Source organism: Rhincodon typus, chromosome 18 (genome assembly GCF_021869965.1).
Source record: "Rhincodon typus isolate 14 chromosome 18, sRhiTyp1.1, whole genome shotgun sequence".
In the NCBI taxonomy this organism is placed as follows: domain Eukaryota; kingdom Metazoa; phylum Chordata; class Chondrichthyes; order Orectolobiformes; family Rhincodontidae; genus Rhincodon; species Rhincodon typus.
In genome coordinates, this window is record NC_063349.1 from 26,844,390 (window position 1) to 26,867,121 (window position 22,732).

The 22,732-nt window shown below is 38.2% G+C and overlaps 2 protein-coding genes across 3 annotated transcripts; both read right to left on the bottom strand.

Moving 5' to 3' along the window:
- Window positions 1–4,104: 4,104 nt before the first annotated feature.
- On the bottom strand, window positions 4,105–5,453 carry LOC125485383 (mu-type opioid receptor-like). The gene is made up of 2 exons (XM_048607899.1): window positions 5,448–5,453; window positions 4,105–5,320 (listed from the first exon to the last, which is right to left on the bottom strand). Exons 1-2 carry the CDS (start codon window positions 5,451–5,453, stop codon window positions 4,340–4,342), a joined length of 987 nt encoding a protein of 328 aa, XP_048463856.1. The 3' UTR covers window positions 4,105–4,339.
- A 10,847-nt stretch (window positions 5,454–16,300) lies between these two features.
- LOC109915706 (parathyroid hormone-related protein) lies at window positions 16,301–22,357 on the bottom strand. 2 transcript variants are annotated; one of them, XM_048607655.1, is made up of 5 exons: window positions 22,168–22,357; window positions 21,550–21,622; window positions 21,272–21,385; window positions 20,003–20,514; window positions 16,301–16,766 (listed from the first exon to the last, which is right to left on the bottom strand). In XM_048607655.1, the coding sequence occupies exons 3-4, from the start codon at window positions 21,376–21,378 to the stop codon at window positions 20,031–20,033; spliced, it is 591 nt and encodes a 196-aa protein (XP_048463612.1). In that variant the 5' UTR covers window positions 21,379–21,385; window positions 21,550–21,622; window positions 22,168–22,357; the 3' UTR covers window positions 16,301–16,766; window positions 20,003–20,030. The 2 variants fall into 2 exon arrangements, with proteins under 2 accessions (XP_048463612.1, XP_048463611.1); XM_048607654.1 differs by having other exon boundaries at window positions 21,272–21,390.
- Between the last annotated feature and the right edge of the window lie 375 nt (window positions 22,358–22,732).

Consider the following 22,732-nt stretch of genomic DNA (forward strand, 5'->3'; position numbering starts at 1 on the left):
CTGGAATGGTGATTGAATCCTGTGTTGTTGTCATTAATATAATCTGCATGCTAGTTGTCTATTAACCATCCTCTCTTATTAACACGTAGCATATAATTAAAAGTGTGTTTACATGTGAAGTAACAACAGTTAATTTTCTATAGCGAGTTTAGTTCCATTCTAACCTTTAAGTAGGACAACTTCATCATGTTGAGGCAGTCAGAAGGATGTTATGTTTGTAAATCAGCACAACTCAGACAGGTACTTTTGGATACTGATGTTTCAACGTACATCTGTCCCTCACCTGAAATTGCTGTGCCAGTTACAAATAATGGTGAGCAACATTGGCCTCACTGCTATTTTAAATGAAAAATCAAATTACTTTTAAAATTGTTCTAATTTTATTACACACTTATCCTGATTGCTCATAGTTACTGTTTCAATACGGTGTAGGCCATTCAACTCCTTAAATTTGTCCTGCCATTCAATTAGATCATCTTGATCTGTATTTCACTTCCATCTGACTACCTTAATGCCTAACCTATTATACCCCATTCTAATAAAAATCTACAGATCTCTGGATTTAAAATGAATAATTGGGCCAACAATTACAGCTTTATGTGGATGGGATTGCAACATTTCTACCACAAGTTGTGAGAAACATGTTTTTCTTAACTCTCTTCCCAGATAGCCTGGCTGTGATTTAGGATTATGCATTCTTATCCTAGACAACACAATCAATGGAAAAAGTTTTTCTCTTTTTTTTGTTTATTCACAGGATGTGGGCATCACTGGCCAAGCCAGCATTTAGTGCCCATCCTAATTGCCAAGTGGGCAGTTAAGAGTCAGTCATATTGCCGTGGTCTGGAGTCACATGTAGGCCAGACCAGGTAAGGATGGCATGACATAATTCAAACCCAAGCCCCTAGAACATTACCTGGGTCTCTAGATTAACAGTCCAGCGATAATACCGCTTGGCCATCACATTCTCCTATCTATTCTCTTCAAGATCTTAAAAAAAACTAAACTACATCATCCTTTAAATTATAATACAGCGAAATAAGACCTACTTATTTAATTTCTCCTTAGAATTTAATCCTCAGGTAACAATTTAATGAATCTGTGCTTGACATTTCTAAAGGCCAAAATGTCCTTTCTAAATCACATTGCCTAGCATTGTATTCCAGATTTTTTCCAATCAGTATTTTGTATATCATTAGTTTGGCATCTCCCTGGTATAAACTAGGTCTCTAGTTATAAATTTTAACATTCCATAAGCCTTTTGATTAGTTTTTTTCTTTGTTAGTACAATGTATTAATTATCTATAAGCATGGACTCCAAAATGTAGCAAGCAATAGTTTTTTGTAATTTTATGTGCCCATCCAGTAAAATCACCATTGTCCCAGAGGACTGCTGTCTCAGAGAGATACAACTGGAGGTGAGTTTAACCTGAGGGTCACCGTGCTTCAGGGAGGGGCAAGGTTGAGAAGGCAGGACCTTCATGGTGATCTCAGCCCAAAAAGAGTGTGAACCTGCACTGTTGGCATCACTCTGCATTGCAAACCAGCCATCCAGCGAATTGAGCTAACTGACACCCAACTACACACTCCCATCTACACACCTTATTGTATATCACCATTCCTTGGGCCATTGACAAACTTGGATGTATTGCTGTTAATTTTTTAAGTCATTAATAAATGTTATGAATAGTTGAGGTTCTGGCACAGATCCTTGTGTGACACCATTCTTCACTCAATTCCAAACTGAATGCATAGCTGTTATCCTACTGTCTGTTTTCTATCACCTAACCAATCTCCTGCCCAGAACAAAAGTCTATAGTTTGCCTCCAATTCCACGAGCTTTCATTTTAACTAACAGCCTATTACAAAATTTTATTGAATGCTTTCTAAACGTCCATGCAAATTACATCAATAATTAGCAACATTGTTTAGTCACTAATCCAATTAGCTTAATTAGACATCATCTACCCTTTCATATATTACATGTTAACAACAGCATAGTGATTAAATTACAGGACTGGTAATCCAAAGGTCTTGATTCATACTCTGGAGACATGAGTTTATATTTTACAGCAACTGAGGGATTTCTCTTTTTATGTAACTGTAAAGACTTTTAGTGTTAATCTTGATATCATTCACATATTTCTTCTATTATTTGAATCTTAGTTAGATTTAAAATATTAATGATTACATTGCCAGCAAAATGAGACTATTCTAACCTAAACTAAAAAGAATTTTAAAAATTGGTTATTGCTCAACATTTTGAAAACAGTCTATGAATGTTTTATTGCTCCCAACATCTATATATACATACGCACAACTAAAAACAGGAAACATTTCAAACAAAATTGCTGTTCTTCAGAAATTCAGATTAATACATCTAGAAGTCAAGTTATTTTTAAGCCTGTACAAGAATGCCTGCAACTAATTGAGTCTTCTCCTTTTCCTGTGACACTTAAATTCTATAAAATTGCAGGAATAATCTGAATAAAGCCAAGACTCATTTTCTGTGTTTATGTAAAAAATGAAAGAGATGTGCAAATAAAGAACCAATAGTAGTTTCCTGCCTCTCATTGTGATGAAAATGACTTTGCTACTTCTGTTGTGGGAACTAGCTACTGTTTATTTTCTGCAAGATCTGTAGCTAGGTTCAGGAAAGCACCGTTGATCATTTTCTATCCCATTTACTCAATCTAATCAGATTTCTTTTAATGGTAGCATCTTATTTTGGAGCAGTATTCTTTAATTATTTAATCATTTTGCTATTGGAGCATTTGATTATTCAAAATGGATGAGAATGATATTAAAATGACCCCTAAAAAATTTAAACTCCTATTTGTTATGTATCTGTGACATTATTAATGGGTACAGCCAAATTCATTACTGTGAGGATTGAGGATTTTACTAATGTTCATAACTCACTGATACCTTCATCTCAGTTTGCGATTTTATTGAATTATAATCTTGTGACCCCCTGGCAGCTATATCTCTTCTTGCATGTAGGAAGGCAATCATACTAAAGATAGACACACTAGAGAATAGCTGTAATGTACGAATGAAATACAGTTGTCATTAACATTCAACAAAATAAATAAAATTTAGAAGGTTAGGTATTTCTCCTAAGGAAACTCATCCATGCAGCTGGGTACGGAATTAAAATACAATAATTTTAACAGGCAATGTGATCGCAACTAATCTAAATAAATTATATTATAGTTGGAATACACAGTTACCCATTGTTAGTTGGGTATTGCAATGACACTTAAATATTGTGCTGAACATTTGAATAAAAATTGTGTTGTTCTGTATTACAGAAAAATAATTGCCCTATCTGGTGGATGAAATTTATTTACTGTTCAAATAATAACAAATTATTAATTTGTGATTCAAACTATATGAAGAGAGCCATGTGATTAAAGAATTATACAGTTAAACAAAGCAATAATTTTGCACTGCCCAGAGCTGTTTGATTTTGTTGTTTGCTCTCCATTTTGAATTGCTCTGATCGTTGCATTTTGTCAAACTGAAGCCCTTTTCTTGAAATGTATTCCTGATCTTTTAATTTATAACTAACGCGGGTGTTGGGTGGGGGAGAGGGGTAGTGGTAAGAAGAGTTTTGGTGTAATACTCTCACTCCTGATACCCCTGTTTCTGTTTTGTTTTAAAGGTTTTTCATTTTGTTACAATCATTTTCTTGTACTATTCAGGCAAAGAATCAAGTGCACGAAACTATGGAGCAGCAAAACATTGTACTAGCATATTACATGAGTGTTCGATTTACTTTTAAAATATTGAACCATGTTTATTTTAAAATGTGGGCTGAATAGTGTTTTATTTAATTTATCAGAACATATGTTACCATTTAAGGTGATAATATGATTTCCTCGTTACAAAGCACTGTTTGTTTACATTTCATTTTGAAAAAAATTCGCAGAAAATGCAATTAATCTATCCTCCACTTTATTGTAGCTTCCTATCAGCTCAACATTTTCTTACATCCAAAGTACAAACGTTCGGAATATACCAATTTGTTTTTAGCTAAATTGCAACATGGTGTTTTGCAGAAATGAAAATTAATTTTGCAAAATATATTTTAAACCGCGACATTTCGAATTCCATCTGGCCGATCCGGTGATTATATTTTTTGTGCAACTCGATACTGTGTTCTGCATACCTGTAATCTGATTTTTGAAAATCAGACCCTCCTCCCAATTAGATTGCAGAATGTTACTGGAATTGAACTAACCGTCGGTTCCTAAAAGGAATGGACCGTCGTTTTCCCGCTAAGTATTAACCGGGGACAACTTGTACAGACTGGTGCGCTTTGAGGCGCGCTAGTTCAACGGCATGAGAAGACGTTCTGTTCGAGACCTATCGTACTGCTCCTGGGGTGCACTTTAGACAGGCTCCAGCACGATGTGCGGTACCTCTTTGCAAGCAAAATGTAAATAATGGAATTGACACACGGGTAGAAATAATTAAGGATGGTGCATCCAAAAAAGAGCATTTCCCAGTTCTGTCCGCGATGGCATGCGCCCAAATACAGGCAGAGCTCTAAGATGTAGCTGGGCAGCCAACACGCGGAGAAGGAGGCCGTGGCAAACAGAATCATGATGGACGCCCTCCTTGTGTTTCTGGAACTAACCAAGGACATCATGGGACTCTTCAGAAGGAAGACTGCAAGGCGGGCATAGTTATAGGCGATCACCAGCATGGGTACCAAGTAAAACAGAACGAACTGAGCCAGAATTGTCTTGTATTTGTGCTGGTATAAAGCCGAGACGCAGAGGGTGGTATTGTGATTTCCTGTCCCTGTTGTGGCGTTGATCCGAAGCGGTATGGTCACACCGAGGCTGAAGACCCAGACAAAGACCAACATGATCATACTAAGAGTCATTGCAGGGGGGCTGTGAGGTTTCAGGATGATCCAGGCACGGGTGATGGAGACAGCGCACAGGGAGTAAGCGCTGGCAGCCACCGAGAACGTCACCAGGAACTGAAGTATTTTACAGAAGATCCTTCCAAAGGGCCACGTATATCGTAGGGCAGCCACGATGAGAAAAGGGTCTAGCAAGAGAGCGATGAGATCTGCCACGGCCATGCTCACCAAAAGGATGTCCAAGCGGTTTTTCCTGAATGAAACATACTTGGTAAAGATGTAGAACACCAGTGTATGGGCGAACACCCCAACCAACACAATGCCAGTGCAAATACTGGCGAAGATGATGCCATATGTAAAGGTCATGATTAAAAATTCACAATATTCTTTTTTCGAAAGGCAGCAGCAAGTGATCTTGGTCGACGGACATAGAGATCGTCCCTTTCAGGCCAGGTAGCTTTTGGTCGTATCAAACCAGATATCCCACTCCTACATGGTTAGGGTTAGGGTTCGCCCTGAATAATGCCGCGCACGCAAATCATTGCAGGTAGAAACAGCGTTCATGCACATTCATTGCAGCGGAACTGTTTCACAACCACGTTTAAAGGAAATAAATCATAAGGTCTTTCTGCTATTAGATGACGTTAAGTAGCTCAAACCATTCGATGTCGACAAGTTCGATCCTCGTACAAACAAACTAAAAGCTGGACACTTACGTAACCCAGTTCAGAAAACAAACCTGCTGTGAATAATTAACTTTTTCTCGATTTACTTTTTGGAATATTTGGGAGTTTTTAATGATGGCACCCAGCCCTAAATCCCAGCAACACTGCTCGTGCTATCACCTTGTCGACATTGTGAGAATGCTTCTCCGAAATTCAGCACGATGATACAAGGACCAAGAGGTTAGGGGGCACAGATGAAAGATTTTGGACAAGAGATGATGGGGGTGGCTGAGTGGGGAGGGGTGAAATTTGAAGAACATTTTTATGCAGTGTGTTGTAAAGACCCGGAGGTGATTGACTATGAGAGTGGTACAAGTGGGAACAGTTAATAAATTCAAAGGAAATTGGGTGGACACTAGAAGGAAATAAACTTAATGGTTTGGGGATTCAACAGAATGGGACTGATTGGATTGCTTCAGAGTTCCAGCATGGACTCGATGAGCCAAGGGGCTTCCTTCTGTGTCACAAATTGTTCTGTGACTTCACTTGATCAGCTAAACAAAATCTTGCAATTAAATATTAGAAAGGATAAAGGCATTGTCCTTTGTTCCTCTTTAAAAAATCTATTCCTTAGTCATTGACTTAATGGCTAACAACTATCTGGAGTGAAACCAAAGTATCTCAGTACAGTATTTAACCTCAGGGTGAGCTTCTGGCTACATACTTGCACCATCACTAATATCACTTATTTCCACCAGCAGAACAATTCCTGACTGCACCCCCTTCTCTGCTTATTGACTGCTTGAACTCGCATTCCTGTCTCTCCAGACTTGACTATTGCAAGGGGCTTCCAGTTTTTACCCTCCATAAACTTGAGGTCATCCAAAACTTTTCCGCCAGTGACCGAACTCACCAAATTCTATTCATCCATACATTGACCAACACTAATGGCTGGTAAAACAACTCCTCAATTTTAACTTTACTACCGCTGCTTTAAAAATCCCTCAGTGATCCCATCTCTCCTAATCTCTGTAACTCTTCCAGCTTCACAACTCTCCAAGAGATCACTACTCCTCTGGTTCCAGCTTATTCAGCATCCTAATTTAACTCACCCATTGGTGCTCATGCCTTCAACTTTGGCCAAGCTGTTAATCATGTCATCTAAAATGTCCTTATTTTGTTCAGTGTCTTATACATTGGAACATTTTACTATAATGTTTAAATATGCTATTAAAACAAGATGTTGTGGTTATTACAGTGAACCCTGATGATATCATCAGAAGCCAATGATTTAGAGAAATACTCAGTGTAACTATTATTTGAAAACAACAACATGCATTTAGATACTGCCTTTAAATTAGAAAACATCCCAAGATGTTTCACAAGAGCATTGTTAGACAAAAATGTTGAGTTGAAGGAGACAATATGAGTGACGATTAAAATCTTGGTTAAAGAGGTAGGTTTTAAGGTCGCTCTTAAAGAAGAGATGGCTTGAAAAGAGATTATGGAGGAGATTACAGAAGTTAGGGCTTAGATGCCTTAAGGCACAGATGCAAGGTGTGAGGTGCAGTGAGTGGGGGTATACTAAGGCCAGAATTGAAAGATTGCAGAGTTCTTGGAAGGTTGTAAAGAAGAAGAAATTATACAGATAGGGAAGATTGAAGTCAAAAGTGGATTTGATCACAATGAGAATTTTAAATTGCCTTGTATGTACAGAAAGGCAAAAGTCAGAAATAGGTCAGAAATCACATGGTGTAAAGTATAAAATGGATTTGGCACAGGTTAGGATACAAAGAGCTTTGAGAAGATGGATGAGATACAGTATATAGAGGTTGGAAGACTGGCAAGGGAAACATTGGTATAGTTGTAAATGGATGCGATGACAACATGGGCAAATGTTTAAGGTAGGATCCTAAACAGATGGATATAAAGGAATGGAGCCAAGCAAAGTTATAAAAGTACAACTATGAGATCTTTGTAAAGGAGAAGCTGGTGCTCATTTTTTAAACCAGTAGGATGCCGAGATGGCACCTTTAACCAGAGAGGAGATGGCATGAGTGTTTAAGATATAACGTTTGTAGTAGGATCTGAAGATAACAGTTCCCAAAATTTTTAAAAAAGTAACTGTGGCTCATCTAAGACTGGATTTTGGGCTAAGAAGTTCATAAACCAGAGACAGTTGGATAGGGTATTGAGATCACTGAAAAGAGAGCAAGCTGGATATCATCAGCTTACAAGTGAAACCTGGTGGCACATGGAGTAGAATTGTTTGCTTATAGCAGTTGTTCAATACAAACTCTGTTTAATTATTAACCCTTAATCATCTGGTTTGTTCAGTCACCTCACACTTTCCTTTGAGCTTTAAAGCAGTAGTTTATTTTAGAATTAAAACATCTAAGAATCATTTATGTGTGTATTTATTAGTATTCTCAATGTTTGTGACAGTGCTTTAAGTTTAATGCAACAGACAGTTTACAATATCTCTCATATAAATCTGTTTCTATTCTTGGATTTCTAACAAGAACATTGCTCTTTATGATCAATTTGTACTTCAGTCAGCTTTTATTAATTTCCTGTTAAAACCTGGAGATTGCCTTCCTGTTTGTTTTCCAGAGAATTGAGTTAATGGCTGTTATCAGAGGGTGACTTTCTTTTTTACAGAGCTGTGTTAATTTTTAGAATGTAAACACCATCTTATCATCATATTTTAAACAATCAATGTTGATATTTTATGAGATGAGGTACACACGCTCAATGTCATGTACTGTTTGATCTTCCAAGCGTTTTCACCTGAGCAGGTTTTAGGAGAGTTTTATCAGAAAATACTCTTTAGTTTGCAGTGCATATCTTTGACAGAATTATTTCAAATACCTGGCTCTATCATGCATATTGTACAATAGCAGAGGAAAGCAGAGAAGCAAACATGAGCCCTGAGCACCCTGTTTATTCTTCATTTTATATCCTGGAGCAGAGTCTGTCAAAGCAAGAGAGTGTTTATGTAAAAGTCTGCTTTTAAAGTCAGAATAAAATATTTCATTAATAATAGCAAAACAAGGACTGAAAGTAATGAGACTGATATTTTATTTAAGGAATTGTAAGAGTTAAGACTTGTACAATTAAAAATTCAAATCTTATTTCATATCAGTATATCTAAGCCATTTCTAAAAGTCCAGCATCCAATTCAGTTTTATTTTGTGCATGATATTGTGGATTGCTTTATTTATTTTGATAATCAGAACGTCGAAAACTGTAGTGCATTAATAGTCTAGTGAATTTTGGAGCTGGTAGTGGACTGGTGTAATGTATGTTTTTATGGCTGTTAATAAGGGTTCTTGAGAGGTTGGGTCAATTCATCTCACATTAATGAAGAAGGATGACATAGACGTAGACATCAGGATAGGGACAGTGAAATATTGAAAGAAATTAACATAGAGTGAGGAGGAACGAGAGAATTTAGCATGCTTAAAAGTGGATAAATCCACAGAGTGTTAAAGGAGGCCAGGGAGGAGTTATCAGGGGCCCTGGCTGTAATTTTTGAATACTCTGTTTTCTCAGGTGAGGTGCCAAAGGACTGGAGCACCACTATCATTGTTCCATTATTAAAAAAAAAGGAGCAAGTTCTTGACCAAGACATTGCACGCCAGTCAGTCTAATCTTAGTGGTAGGGAAAGTATTTGAAGAATTCTGAATGGTAGGATATATCTGCATCCCTGGAGATGCAGATTAATCAGAGATAGTCAGGATGAATTTGTTAAGTCATTTTTGACAAATTTGATTGAATTGCTTGAGGAGGTAATCAGGAATGTTGATGAGAAAAACACATTTGATATGGTCTGTATGAACTTTAGAAATTCTGTTGATAAGATCCCTCATGGCAGACAGGTCAAGAAATTAAGAGACCATGACGTTCAAGGCAAAGTGGCACATAGAATCAAAAATTGGTTGAGAAGCAGCAAGTGAAGTGTGATGTTATGGAAAAATTTATGTGACTGGAAGTCTGTTTCCAGTTGGATTCTGCGGGACTCAGTGCTGGGGCACTTGTTGTTTGTGGTGTACACTAATGATTTGGACTTACATGCAGGAGGTATGTCAAGATGTTTGCAATGTCATGAAAATTGGTAGGGTGCTAAATAGTAAGGAGGATAGCTGTAAACAGCAGGAAGAGATCAAAAAGCTTGTCAGGTGTGCACAGCAATGGCAAACTAAATTCAACCCAGAAATGTGTGAGGTTAATCACTTGGAGAGGACTAACAAGACATGGAATTATTCTATGAATAGTAGGACCTTGGAAAGTACTGAACAACAGAGAGGCCTTGGTGTGGATATCCACTGATCCCTGAAGCTAGCGCAGCGCAGCAGGTAAGGTTGATTAGAAAGCAAATGGGATCCGTGCCTTTATTAGCTGAGGCATAGAAGACAGGAGCAGGGGATTAATGCTGCAACTGTATAAAATACCGGTTAGGCTATAACTGGAATACTGCATGCAGTTCAGGTAAACAGATCACACTAAAAATGTGGCTGCACTAGAGAGAGTACAAAAGAGATTTACCAGGATGCTGACTGGGCTGAAAAGTCTGAGCTATAAGGAAAGATTGGATAGGATAGGCAGCAAAGGTTGAGAGGGGAGCAGATAGAGATGTATATGATTATGAGGGGCATTAATGTGGTGGATAGGAAGGCACTTTTTCCATTTGTAGAGCAGCCAATAGATAGACTACACAGATTTGCTAAGAAGAGAGTTCAGGAGAAACATTTTCACCCAGAGAATGGTGGTAGTCTGGAAGGATGGTTGAATCAGAAAGTCTCATAATATTTAAGCAGTAGTTGGATATTCACTTGAATTGCCATAACTTCCAGGACTGTAGGTCAAGAACTGGAAAACGGGTGTACCGTGATCAGATCTTTATTGTCTGGTGCTGGCAGGATGGAATGAAAGGCCCATTAAGGGAGTTTATTCCTTATCTGGCTTTGTCACATATAATGATTTTGCCAGATTCATTGTCCTTTTCTTAATTGAAGGAACCATAATTCCTCTTGCCTACAGTTTTTATATTTCCTTTTCAATGTAAAATTATTTCTCATATTTTATAACATTCTTTTATAATTCTTTACTGCGCCCAAAATAAGCTCTACACTTCCATTTAATGAGGTTATTTACCTCCCCACTAATTTACCAGGAATTTTAATTTTTAGAGAATAAATGCAGTCTTTCAGGATATATTTTGGCACCAATCACATTTTTGTTTGGACCGACTTGGCTGAAACCTCTGAACTGTAAAGCAGAAGCTAAAGCCATGAACATGTGAAATTCTCATATTAACATTTAAATAAACCAGCTAATTTGATTAAGTTATTGAACAGAATAAATGCCTATAAATGCATAATTGTCCATTTCCAAATATTCATGTCAATTTTGTTTGTTTCTGGCAGGGAAACGTGAAATATGAAGTTATTTAAACGAAGGAACATCGCAATAATAAACAGTGGACCATAATTTGTCACCACATGCTATAAACTGCTTCTGTAAGGATTAAGATTTTATGCTAAAAATGAGATATTCAGCTCTAATAAAGTGTCAAATTGGACTTGAAACATTAACTCTGTTTTTCACTTCACAAATGCTGTCAGACTTGCTGCGTTTCTCCGGCACTTTCTGTTTTTAGTTCATACCACCAGAATCTGCAATAATTTACTTTTATATGATTGAGATGTTCATTGTTCTTTAATAATGACAGCGGAGTTTATAATAGAGAGGTTGACACAGACATAACTATTAATATATTTTTCATAATATTGCTATATGTCATATGTTTGTTACTTGTGCCCCTGATGGTAACAATAGTCATCATCAGTGATGCTCTGCCCCCTTGGGAATGTAGCTAGCTGATAGAAATGTTGGTGTTCTCTAGTTATTCTTTCATTTCTACTGGAAAAATGACAAACTATTGCCTTTGATAATCAAGGCTGTGGTGACTTGTTTGACGCAGTGATATGTGGAAAGATGGCATACTGACAATTGCCACTAATGATGCTTTAAAATGAAACAAAATTGCAAAAATTGTTCAACATCATGGTCATAAAGCTATCCCAGTGCTGGATGTCATCTGCAGTTCAAATATAGGTTTTTAAGGGGAATAATCTGAGGATTGCATCCCTGCTGAAGGGAGGAAAGCAGAGGATGCTGACTTCCAATTTTGCAAGTGGGTTAATGCCAGGAGTCTGTCTCAACAATACAACATCTTTTTCTTTGCATGGATAATTCCTTTTCATCCTAAATCCAACACCTATAATTATCAATCTCAATGGAATGCCCATAGCCAGCATTACTTTCAGTTCTAGGGTAAACTCTTGGCAGCAATAATGTTGTTTTGGGAGGTGGGCACCAAGCAATCTCTGAATTGAAGAAAATCAATAACCAACAATCCTAAAAGACATCTACATTTTAAAAGCTCTACTGAAAGTTTACTTTGTGAGTTACCTGAGGATCACATGATTATGATCAAAAAAGTGATGTTTCCTGCCTTCAGTACGTCAGTTTTTAGAGCCCCCAGGCCACTCTGCTGCTTTTGAGAGTAGTTCTCATCAACGCAAAGTTGATTTACACTGATAGATTTTAATTTATAAGCAGCTCATCTGTTGGCATGTCCTTTGCAATATCATTATGGTGCACCAGAAGAATGAGATTGAGGAGTAAAGGAATGAAAACAAACATTTTTTCCTGGTGATTTTTTCTTTCATTTAGTTGAGTATAGACCCATGTTCCAAATCTATTTCTTCATTTATGTGGGCCCAACTAAAAGGCAATGGATGTTGTTAACTTTGGAAGAAAAGAGATAAGCAAAGCACATCTGTAAATGATCTTTTTAATGTGTTTTTTTTAGTTATTTTGGATATTTAAGTGAGAATTTTAATTAATGGCAGATTTATAAATGTTTAATTGACCTTAGATCACCCCAGTCTCAGCATATGTTCACAGTCTGCCATACAAAAGCAACTGTGGAGAATTAAATTTGGAGGGTGGGCATTCTCTTCATAAAAAAAAGCACTTAAGTTTTATTTTCTTGATTATAATTGACTATAGGTAAATTGATTAAAAACATTTGGGTGTGACACTTCTGCTGAAAATTATCTTCAGTTCTTCAATTTGACAAATAAGAGCATTTTACCACTTTCTGAAGACAGTTTTCCTTTAATAATTTACAATGGAAATCTATAATTTCTAAGTAATTGTATCAGTAGGAGTAGGCTATTCTGCCCTTTGAATCTGTTACAAAATTCTACAAGATCATGGCTGATCCTATACTTCAAATTGACTTTCCTACCCAATATCCATACCCCTGAATCCTTTAGTACTCAATCTATTGAGAAAGCACAATTAACATATCAAGTTGATTTAACTCTGCTTTCTCTCCACAGATGCTTCCAGACCTGCTGAGTATTCCCAGCAATTTCTGTTTTTGTTCCCTTGACCCCATGAATCAGTTTAGTGAGTTTATCTTGCATATCCTCCAAGATTAGTATATTATTTCTTAGGTGAGGTGATCAAAACTGTGCACAATGCTTCAGGTGTGATCTCTCTCAGACCCTGTATAACCCTATATAACTTCTACACTTTTGTACATTGAACACTTTGTAGTAAGGAATAATGCACTATTTGTTTTCCAACAATCTCACTAAATTTGCATGTTAGCTATCTGTCATTCATATACAAGGACATTCGATCATTATGAATACCAATATTTCCCAGACTCTCATTATTTAAAAACAATTCTGTTACTCTATTTTCTTTACCAAAGTAAATGACTTCCCACTTCGCCAGCCTACCTTCTGGCCCACGTACCTAGTCTATCTCCTTTTGGAGCCTTTTTACGTCTATCTCACCGATTACTTTTCTATCTGATGCTGTAAAATCAACAAACTTGGATACACTAACATACCTATAGTTCCCTCATCCAAACCAATGATATAATTTGTAAATAGCAGAGAGTCCTTCTGTTACAACATGTCAAATTCAAATTGATCTGTTTTTTACCCAGTCACAGATCCTCAATCCATGCCAAGCCATTTCTCCCTTCCAATGAGATGTATTTTTGTTTTGAAAACCCAAATACACTAGGTAAAGATAAAGTTACCATGGGCTGCTTTCTCATTAGAGAGCGATGACAGCTAGCAGTTTAACCTAAGGGTCATCAAGCCTCATGTGAGGGGAGATGTTGAGAAGGAGAATCCTTCATGGTAACCTCAGCTGGTGCAGGAATTGAGCCCATACTGTTGGCATCGCTCTGTATCACAAACCAGCCAACTGAGCCAACAGACTGGCTAACAGTATGTTGATTTCAAATCAGATTATGATTTTTTTTATGTTTCCTGGTACCATTACTTGACAATGGATTCTTACATTATCCTCTCTACTTGTTTCTCTCTACTTCCTTCCTTGAACAACAAATTTATGTTTCTACCTTCCTATCTGTGGGAATGATACTAAAATCTAGGGAATTTGAGAAGATCAAAACTAATGGCATCCACTAACTTTGTAGTGAACCTTTTAAATTTATAGAATATAAGTCATTAAGTCGAATTGATTTGGTAGGTTAATGTTTTTGTTCCATTAATTTTACCCGTGCTATTTTAAGCTTCTTATTCTCATTAGAACTCGTTTTAGGCATATTTTACCGTATTTGTTTAATATACAACCATTTCCTTATTTATGTTATCTTTACTTGTAACGGAGGCACGTTTACATTGGCTGATCTCTTCCTTTTTAGATATAGAATTCATAGAATCCCTACAGTGTGGAAGCAGACCATTCGGCCCATCGACATCCAAATAACATCGCAGCTACACCCATACCCCCGCCCTATCCCTGCATTTCCCATGGCAAACCCACCCATCCCTGAATACTATGGGCAATTTAGCTTGGCCAATCTTTAGATTGTGGGAGGAAACCCGTACTGACAGTCGCCCGAGGATGGAATTGAACCCGAGTCCCTGGTGCGGTGAGCCAGCAGTGTTAACTACCGTGCCGCTCTATTTTTCAAAACTTTTATGACATATTACGTTATTTGCTAGTTTTCTAGTGTGTTTGCAACAGAAGACTTGTACAGAACTTGAAAATGAAACCTTTACATAAGTCACATGTCCTTGTTCTGGGAGGATTTAGAAATTGTTGCAATCAGATTGAAAATTATTCATCTGGAATTAAAAAGTGTTGCTCCATAGACCAATTGGGGCCGCTGTGGTACAAATGCAAACTTTGAAGTCTGGCTTTCCAGCCAAACTTCATGCAGGTTTTCACCATGAATAGCATAGTTGATTTTGGCAACTACTTAGAAGTGGATGTCTGACACAAAGAAAAATACTACTCATTCAGGGTAAAGATATTGTGATTCATTTCTTGAATGAGAAACGCACATCAATAAATTCGTGTGCAGAGATTTGAATAATACGAATCAGGTTGAATTTCAAAATAAGATTTGTTTTACATATTTAGTCTCAAGTACCACTCAAGAATAATAATGAGGACTGTCTCGCAGTATGTGTCGATATTTATTTCAGCATTTGCTTAACTGTGTGCTTAATTATTACTTATAAAGTACTATTTAGATCTAAATAAAGGCGCAAGCTGTTTTTGTCTCCTAACTACGAAGATTTTCAGGAAGGAAAAGAGCAGGAGATCGGTGTGCTGTATAGAAGCCTGGAAAAGATTGGAATTAACAAGGTGAAATACCCGGTTTAGATAGGTACAAAAACAGAAATTGCTGGAGAAGCTTAGCAGGTCTGATAGTATCTGTGAAGTCTGGTGACCCTTCCTCAGAACAGATGCTGCCAAGCTTTCCAGCAGCTTCTGTTTTTGTTTCTGATTTACAGCATCCGCAGTTCTTTCGGTTTTTACTTAGATGGTTAGACACCGCTTACTGAACAGCCGAATGTGTTTCCCTCACAGTTGACCTCTCTTTGATAACGCAGCAACAACAAAAAAAAATGCTTCATTTATACAATCGCTTCAAGTCTGAAATTGAACTCTGGCGTTTTAATTTGGGGATTAATTTCGGCTTTTTCTCGATTGTGCCTCGGATCCGTGCTGCCCTCCACTGGCACACGGAAGCTGAAGGTTTCCGTTCACTCATACCAACATTTTGTTTGAAATTCTTGCTTCATAATCTAACGTAGGTAGCGAAACCTACTAATCGATAGATTAACGTGGTGCGAGTCACGTGGCTGTGTAGTTTCACCGAAATCCGCTTTGTGACTGTCAGACTTTAAATATAAGCTTCCCTTCAGATTCTTATTGCAAAACCAGGGATCTATTCCTCAAAATAAAATCAGAAGTTAACATTTTCGTTAGCAAAGGTTTCTGGGTGGTCATACAAAGCATTCCTGACTAAGCAGGTGTGCCCATGATTCGTCTAAACGCTATGCCGCGAACTCGAATGTCTTCCTTGGAAGTATTTTTTGGCTTGAGACCGCTGATATTACCCCCTTTTATTATATCTAATCCTCGTTTACTCACTGGAAGAACACCTTTCAAATCAGAGCACTTTAAGGAATTGCAGGGCTCTTTGCCAAATAATTGAACATTCTGATTTTTTAAAAATTTCACCAGATGCCACGGTAAAATGTATAATTCGTGTTATTAAAGAGCAATACTTCCTTTTGCAATTCAACGAACCACGAAACTCTTTATTATAGGTCACTTAACAACATTACTCGAACTCTAAAGTGCATATATTTACAATGTACCTACATATTAGCAGCACCAAGATACACAATTTAAATAAATAGATGATTTAACAAATAAATTACAGTATGTGACATTAATCATGAATTTTAAATATTCATAATAACCGATGTACAGTTCCATAGTGAACACACTTCTTTATTCTTTTTTAATATTTACAATCAATAAATATGTCTAATACTTTAATTATGATCACAAATACAGAATACTGCAAAAGAGTTTGTTGGTCTTTCCTGAATAACAGACCTGCCTGGAAAAAAAGGAAAATTCTTCTGTCACTTAGAATTTAAAATAAACAAAATCAGCAACGTTCCATAGAAATACAACCAATCAACAACTATATTGATAGCTTTGCAATGAAACTTATTTGGGAATTCCTCTTCAAATATCAAAAAGTCATGCAGGCTGTCCGGCTCAATATCGAGCTGCTGGCTCTCATTCGATGTTGCTCCAAACACTATCCAGGTCACGGGAAATTCTACAACTTAATGTAATCGAATACTTGTTAGTTTATATTTTGCGTTTTAGGCGTGGAAGTCATTTGGCATAGTGGGCTAGAAAACCTATAAGCTTAAGTTAATTATGTTCCTTCAAGTTTATTCCAGTTCCCATGGGACAAATTTACAAAGTATAACAATCGTTCATTCCTTGTTAGGTTACTCCATGTGGTCACAACGTGTACTTGGTTTGATATCTCATGACCATTGAAATTAAACGTCATTCTTCATCTCCAAGGGCAGATTACAAAATCAAACAAAATATGATAAAATATGAATGTATTGGAAATTTCTTTGTTCTTGTAAATCAAAAGGTCAGCAGGGCAAATTACTTGAAGTTGTCTCCATTGTATTCTGTTGTAGTGTGAAAGAAGGCCATTGGAAAATATTGATCACTTTTGGATTGGCTGTTGGATAGCTTTCATATAATACTTTACTAAACCACATCCTAATACCTTTAAATTATGAATCTATGAATCAAAAACAGGTATTAGAACACAAAGTAAATATCAGAGCAGTTATGCTTCAACAAATAGTATGTTTATACAATAATAATGCTTAGTTAAACAGATTTTAGATGCACGAGTTCATAAGTTTGAAGAACAATCACCAATTATGTATTTTTCTTAGTCTTACACATGGTAAGTGTAGCATTGGTGCAAATTAATGTAATGCAAATAAAATAATTGAAGTGTAATCTAAAGTCAGAACCTGATCTAACAGAGTGAAGTCAAAAGATATTGCACGTATTCTCTCAACATTTTTCACAAAGTTAAAAATGTAAACCCACCCTAACTGTATTCTCTTTGTCTATGATTTCCTGGTACATTGTAGCATTCGTATGTCACTATCCACTTTCTCTGCTCTATTATTAACTCTGACAATCTCATGCTGCATTTGCCATCCGATTTGTGGCAACTGTTAGATGCTGATCTGGTTTGTTTGTGACCTTGGTATCAGATTTGACCATGAGATGAGCTTCTGACCACGTAACTGCATCATGATTAATTTCATTTATTTCCACATCTGTTATGTCACTTGACTCTGTCCTAGAGATCTTCAGAATCTGACACGCTTATCCATATCTTTGTTATCTCTGGTTTGGCTATTTCACCAAATTCCTAGCCAACTTCCCAAATTGTATGTTCTGTAAACTTGAGGTCAACCAAAACTCTGGTACTTGTGTCTTTACTTGCACCTGGTGGTATTTTCCCATATTCATTAGTCTATATTATTAGTGCTCAATTAAGCAACATCTCAAGTTTAAAATTCTCATCCTCCTTCCAATCCCTTCATGGCCTTGTCTCTTCCTATCTTTGTGATTTTCTGCAGCCCAGCAAATTTCTGAGATATCTGCTGACCTCTTGAGCATTCCAGATTCTAGTTGTTCAAATATTGGGGTCTCTACCTTCAGCTACCCAGGCACTAAGCTCTGGAATTCACTCTCTGAACCTCACAGCCGCCACCCCTCCTTTAAAACATTACTTACATTTTCCTCTTTGCACAAGCTTATTGCCATTGCTATAATGATGCTTTATGTACCTTATTGTTAAAGAAAGGCTTTATAAGGCTCATGTTAAGTGCCTTGGAACATTTCATTACTTTAAACGTACTATATAATGCAAGTTGCTAAAATAGCTGTTACCAGCCTGTAATACAGGCTGGTTTAGTTTGTAGCCACTCCAGCAGTTCCACACTATCTAAATGTTTAAATTAAATTCTGCTGGTTTTTAATATGTATCTAGGAAATTCATTTAATCCTGTAGATGCTTCTAAAAGTGTAATTTGACATCATGCTGAGTTACACTCCATGTTGTGCCAAACCCAACTGATTTGAGGCAGCCTCAAATCACTTGGGTTTGGCACAACATAGAGTATAACTCCAGCATGATGTCAAATTACACATTTAGAAATATCCACGGGATTAAAAGAATACAGAACTGCAATTCTGTATCGTTATCTTTTTATAAAACCTATTTTACAGAAACACTGACGTTGTAGTGTCAACACAAGATACGTACTTGCAATATACAAAACCAAAGCAAGCACTAAATGTGGTAGTGAACGGGATGGTGCCGGCTAGAGTAGGTAATTATTCCTTATCTCGGTCAGTCTTCTCTAACCCTTACATTCCTCCGAATACACAGCAGGTAAGGCATTCAGATATCTTGGTCCCAAGTTCTGGAATTCTCTTCCTAACCCTTTCGATCTCGCTCTTAATTTAACACCTCTCTTAAACCCCAGCATTTTGACCAATTTTTAAATTCGCCTTGCATTATCGTTTTCTTGGTCTCAATGACCATGTTTCTGTGAAGTCTTCATGTAAGATGATGCTTTGCGAGTGTTTGCACAGAGCTGTACTCCCTCTGTACATTTTTTTAAACTGCAGGAGTCTTGGGGGGTCGCGTCGTTTTCTCAAAACATGTGACATTAATTGTACGGTATAAAAAGTTAAAAGTGCACAAGAGATTGCTTCATCTGAGCTGCTTTTAAACCTGCTGGCGCACATGGGAATTACATTCCATATAGTGACCAGTCTCTGTTGCAAAATTGATTTCTGGAGAGGTCTGGTACCTCCTTGGCTTTAGATTCGATCCCAACTTCTATTGGCACACAGTCAAAACTGCTTTGATTGGTCAGAAAAAATGATAGCATCAGCGCAGCGGTAAATCATTTTGGGAAGGATTAGGTTTGTACATAGTCGATTAAATTCCAACATGTTACAGCCTCTGGCTATAATTTTCACTTTTTAAGTACCCTTCTTGTTCGTTAGTTATTAAAGCAAAATAAATCCCTAAGGCAGCCACTTTCACCGGAACGGAATGTGAAAATCAGAAAAGTAACTTGGTTGCTGATCTGCCATCAATTCCATTGGATACCCTCCAGGTCCCTGTCTCACAGCACTTGCAGGTTTGAGCGGGATGAATGGTATACCTATAGGCTGGTGCAAAAATACATTTGGAACGTACCCATTTAAAATGTTGAATGGGACCTATCCTCTGTGAATATTAAAAGGGAGTAAGGTGCGAGCACTCGAGTATAAACTGACCTGTGCTCCTTGTATCTGGCAGCTCTCGTCAGTCCGGGATCATTATGTGAGTGACCGGATTTTATTGACTGTACATGACAGCCGCAATTTACCGCTCTCGGCTTTTTTTTACCTGCAACACTGACCTTTAAAGCAAGTCTGAGATAATTTATTGGAAGAATATTACGTAATTACCTAGGGCTATTTGTTAGAGGTTGGCCCCTCAGTGCCAAAACCGTCCAGAGGCGGCAGTGGGGAGCGGCACGGAATCGGATGCGATATTGGGATCCCCGATTTCGGAATTCACCGAGCGTGCCTGCCTCCTGCTCTTCTCCTCCCGACCTCTGTGAGCTTTGCGCTTGTTGTTTTTCCCTTGCTTCTTCTTCTTGCCATTTTTCTTCGAGTTCTGGTATTTGAAAGGACCGGGCTTGTTGGTGTCTTGTATCTGTTCTAGCGGAGTCCTGGTGCCCTCGTTGTTGTTGCTGTTGTTGTTGGCTGCCAGTTTGATGAGGAGCACGGCCAGATCCGCCGAGTCCGGCCACGTCGCCGGGTGTTTGGGGTTACGGGGCGTCTGTGGCTGAGCCATTCCCCGGCCCTCTGCTGTGTGCAGTTCGCCCATGACATTATGCAGCCAGATCCGCCTCTGTAGCTCCTGGATAGACCTGCTCTTGTCATGCATGAACTGGTGCTCCGAGACAGACCTCTTCCTACAAAACACAGACACGAGATTTTTATTATTTTACATTAGACAGCTCGGCACAGGCGCAAGCACAGTTCAAACCAGTTCTAACCACATCAAAACACAGCCATCAAATTCCAATCGACCGTAAGAGGAAAGCTGTACTATCCAAAATGCATTCCAACTGAACACAGCGCCGCAGTCATGTTAGAGTCAACGTTTTAATATGCTTTGATTTCATTATGAATTATTTTCTGCCAAGATCACTTCAAGGTGCAGAAAGTGAACTGGACATCTAAAGCCGAGGTTTGACCCGAACGACGTCATGCGGCCAGAAGGTACAGCACTCTTCATCCTGAGTCAGTTGATTCCCAAGTCGAACGGCGTTTGCAACTGGTCGCAAACTGATTGCACCTCGAGCTGGGGCGCTGCGGTACAAACGGGATTAAATACTGAGACAAAGTGTTGGCTGCGCAGTTTCACTTTGTCATTGCCTGCAATTTGATTAAATCGCCAACTTTTTCGCGACCCGCCACAGCCTTCGACTTAAAACTGATGAAACGTGCACCCAAATCACGTGTCACAGTTTAACGAAAAGCTGACACAATTGCTGTATTTAAGTAGGTACAGTTATTACAAGGAAAACTGTAATTCACCTCTTGCAATGCACAGGGAAATATGTGAATACATTACGCGCAGCATTCAGCACACACTACAGCCCGGTCAGTGCGCTCAGTCTCTGCTAACCACAAATAAGGAATAAAAACCACAAGAGAAAGCCTTACTTTATAATGGAGATTTCATCCACTGGTTTCCCAAATATGGGCAGTGAACAACACAGAATAAATATCGCAAAACTCAGCTGCTCAAACAATCGGCTTGTGTTGGACATCTCCGTTCTAACCTGTAAACAGGAGAATGTGCGAGTCAAAATCAAATGCACAGAAATTTCAGCATAACCTTTAAAGATAGACATGTTCCCACACAGTGACTCGGAACGGTGTGAAAAATGTAAAACAGGATTCTGCTGCATATGTAAATCGATCCCTCTTCCCTCACTTACTTCTAGGTAGTCAGTTCTTGTGAAGAGAAATTGAATCGGAATCCTTACAAGATACAGGTCCTCCTCAGGTGGTCTGTTGAAGAGAATAGAGAGGGAAATTAATTGCTAAAGGATTAACCAGCCGTGTTAAGGACTCTTTAAAATAAAAACACTTGATTTATTCTTCACGATCGCATGGAATGGATGAAACTGCAGCTCGCTGACTATGGTTGGAGCCAGTGGGAGGCTCTGCTCTGCCAGAGACGTAAGGAGCAGAGCTCCGAATTTAAACTCGCTCATCAATTTAAAGACGCAGGAACCCTCTCCAGGGTCCATCGAATCCAGCGGCGTTGCAATGGAAATGTCAACTATTTCACAGCGTTGTCCCGATCCGTTTTAAACTGTGCGCGCCTGTGCTTATTATCTTACCTGTAGAAGTTTAAAGAAGCACTGAGTAGTCGAAATTAAAATTTATAGGAACACCACGTTCTGATATAATAATCGACACTTTATCTCGAACATTTGTCAATTCTTCAACGACTATACCAGTTATCCCGTACAAGGATGTGTATTACAGAATGTGTGGACGAGATTTGACTTGTAAAAACCGATACGAGGAAATTGAAGCCCAACACTCACCAAATAGACGTCTTGTAGCGGAATTTCGAATTGAAGATTGGGCAGATCTTGGAAGACTTCGGGAATTCTTTGCGGATGACCAACAGTTCTTTCTGAAACAAGAACTTCACCGAACAAACTTTAAAACTAATACAAAAATAACTGACTTTTGTCCTTGCCTTTGCCAATCATACTCTCGCACCGCTGTTGTCCGAGGTTTCAAACTCTCTGTGTGGGGGCTTGAGACCGAGCCTTGATAAGTACCTTTTCTCTGACATCACACCACGTTAATGTGCGTTTCAGTAAGCCGGTTTGATGATGATCATCACATCCGAAAACTAATCCCGAACCACTCAACTGCAACAAATGTGGCCAATCATTAAAGGAAACGAAAAAAAAAAGCTGGCAATCGTATGCAAAAAAAGGTTTTATTAAAGAAAAAAACAAACTTTATTACAGGACTCAGTAGATGGAGCTGGATTAGCGTCAGCAATCACCTCCGTCAGCAGATCTTGATTTCACAGCGCAGTACGGACTCGAAACTGAGGGATTCCTGGGGACAGAACACTCTGTACGACCAGCCTTC

Coding starts and splice junctions, on each gene's coding strand:
- LOC109915706 (XM_048607655.1), bottom strand. CDS start 21,378: ATGTCCAACACAAGCCGATTGTTTGAGCAGCTGAGTTTTGCGATATTT. Junction 20,515..21,271: donor GATGAAATCTCCATTATAAA/GTAAGGCTTTCT, acceptor TGTGTTTTGTAG/GAAGAGGTCTGTCTCGGAGC.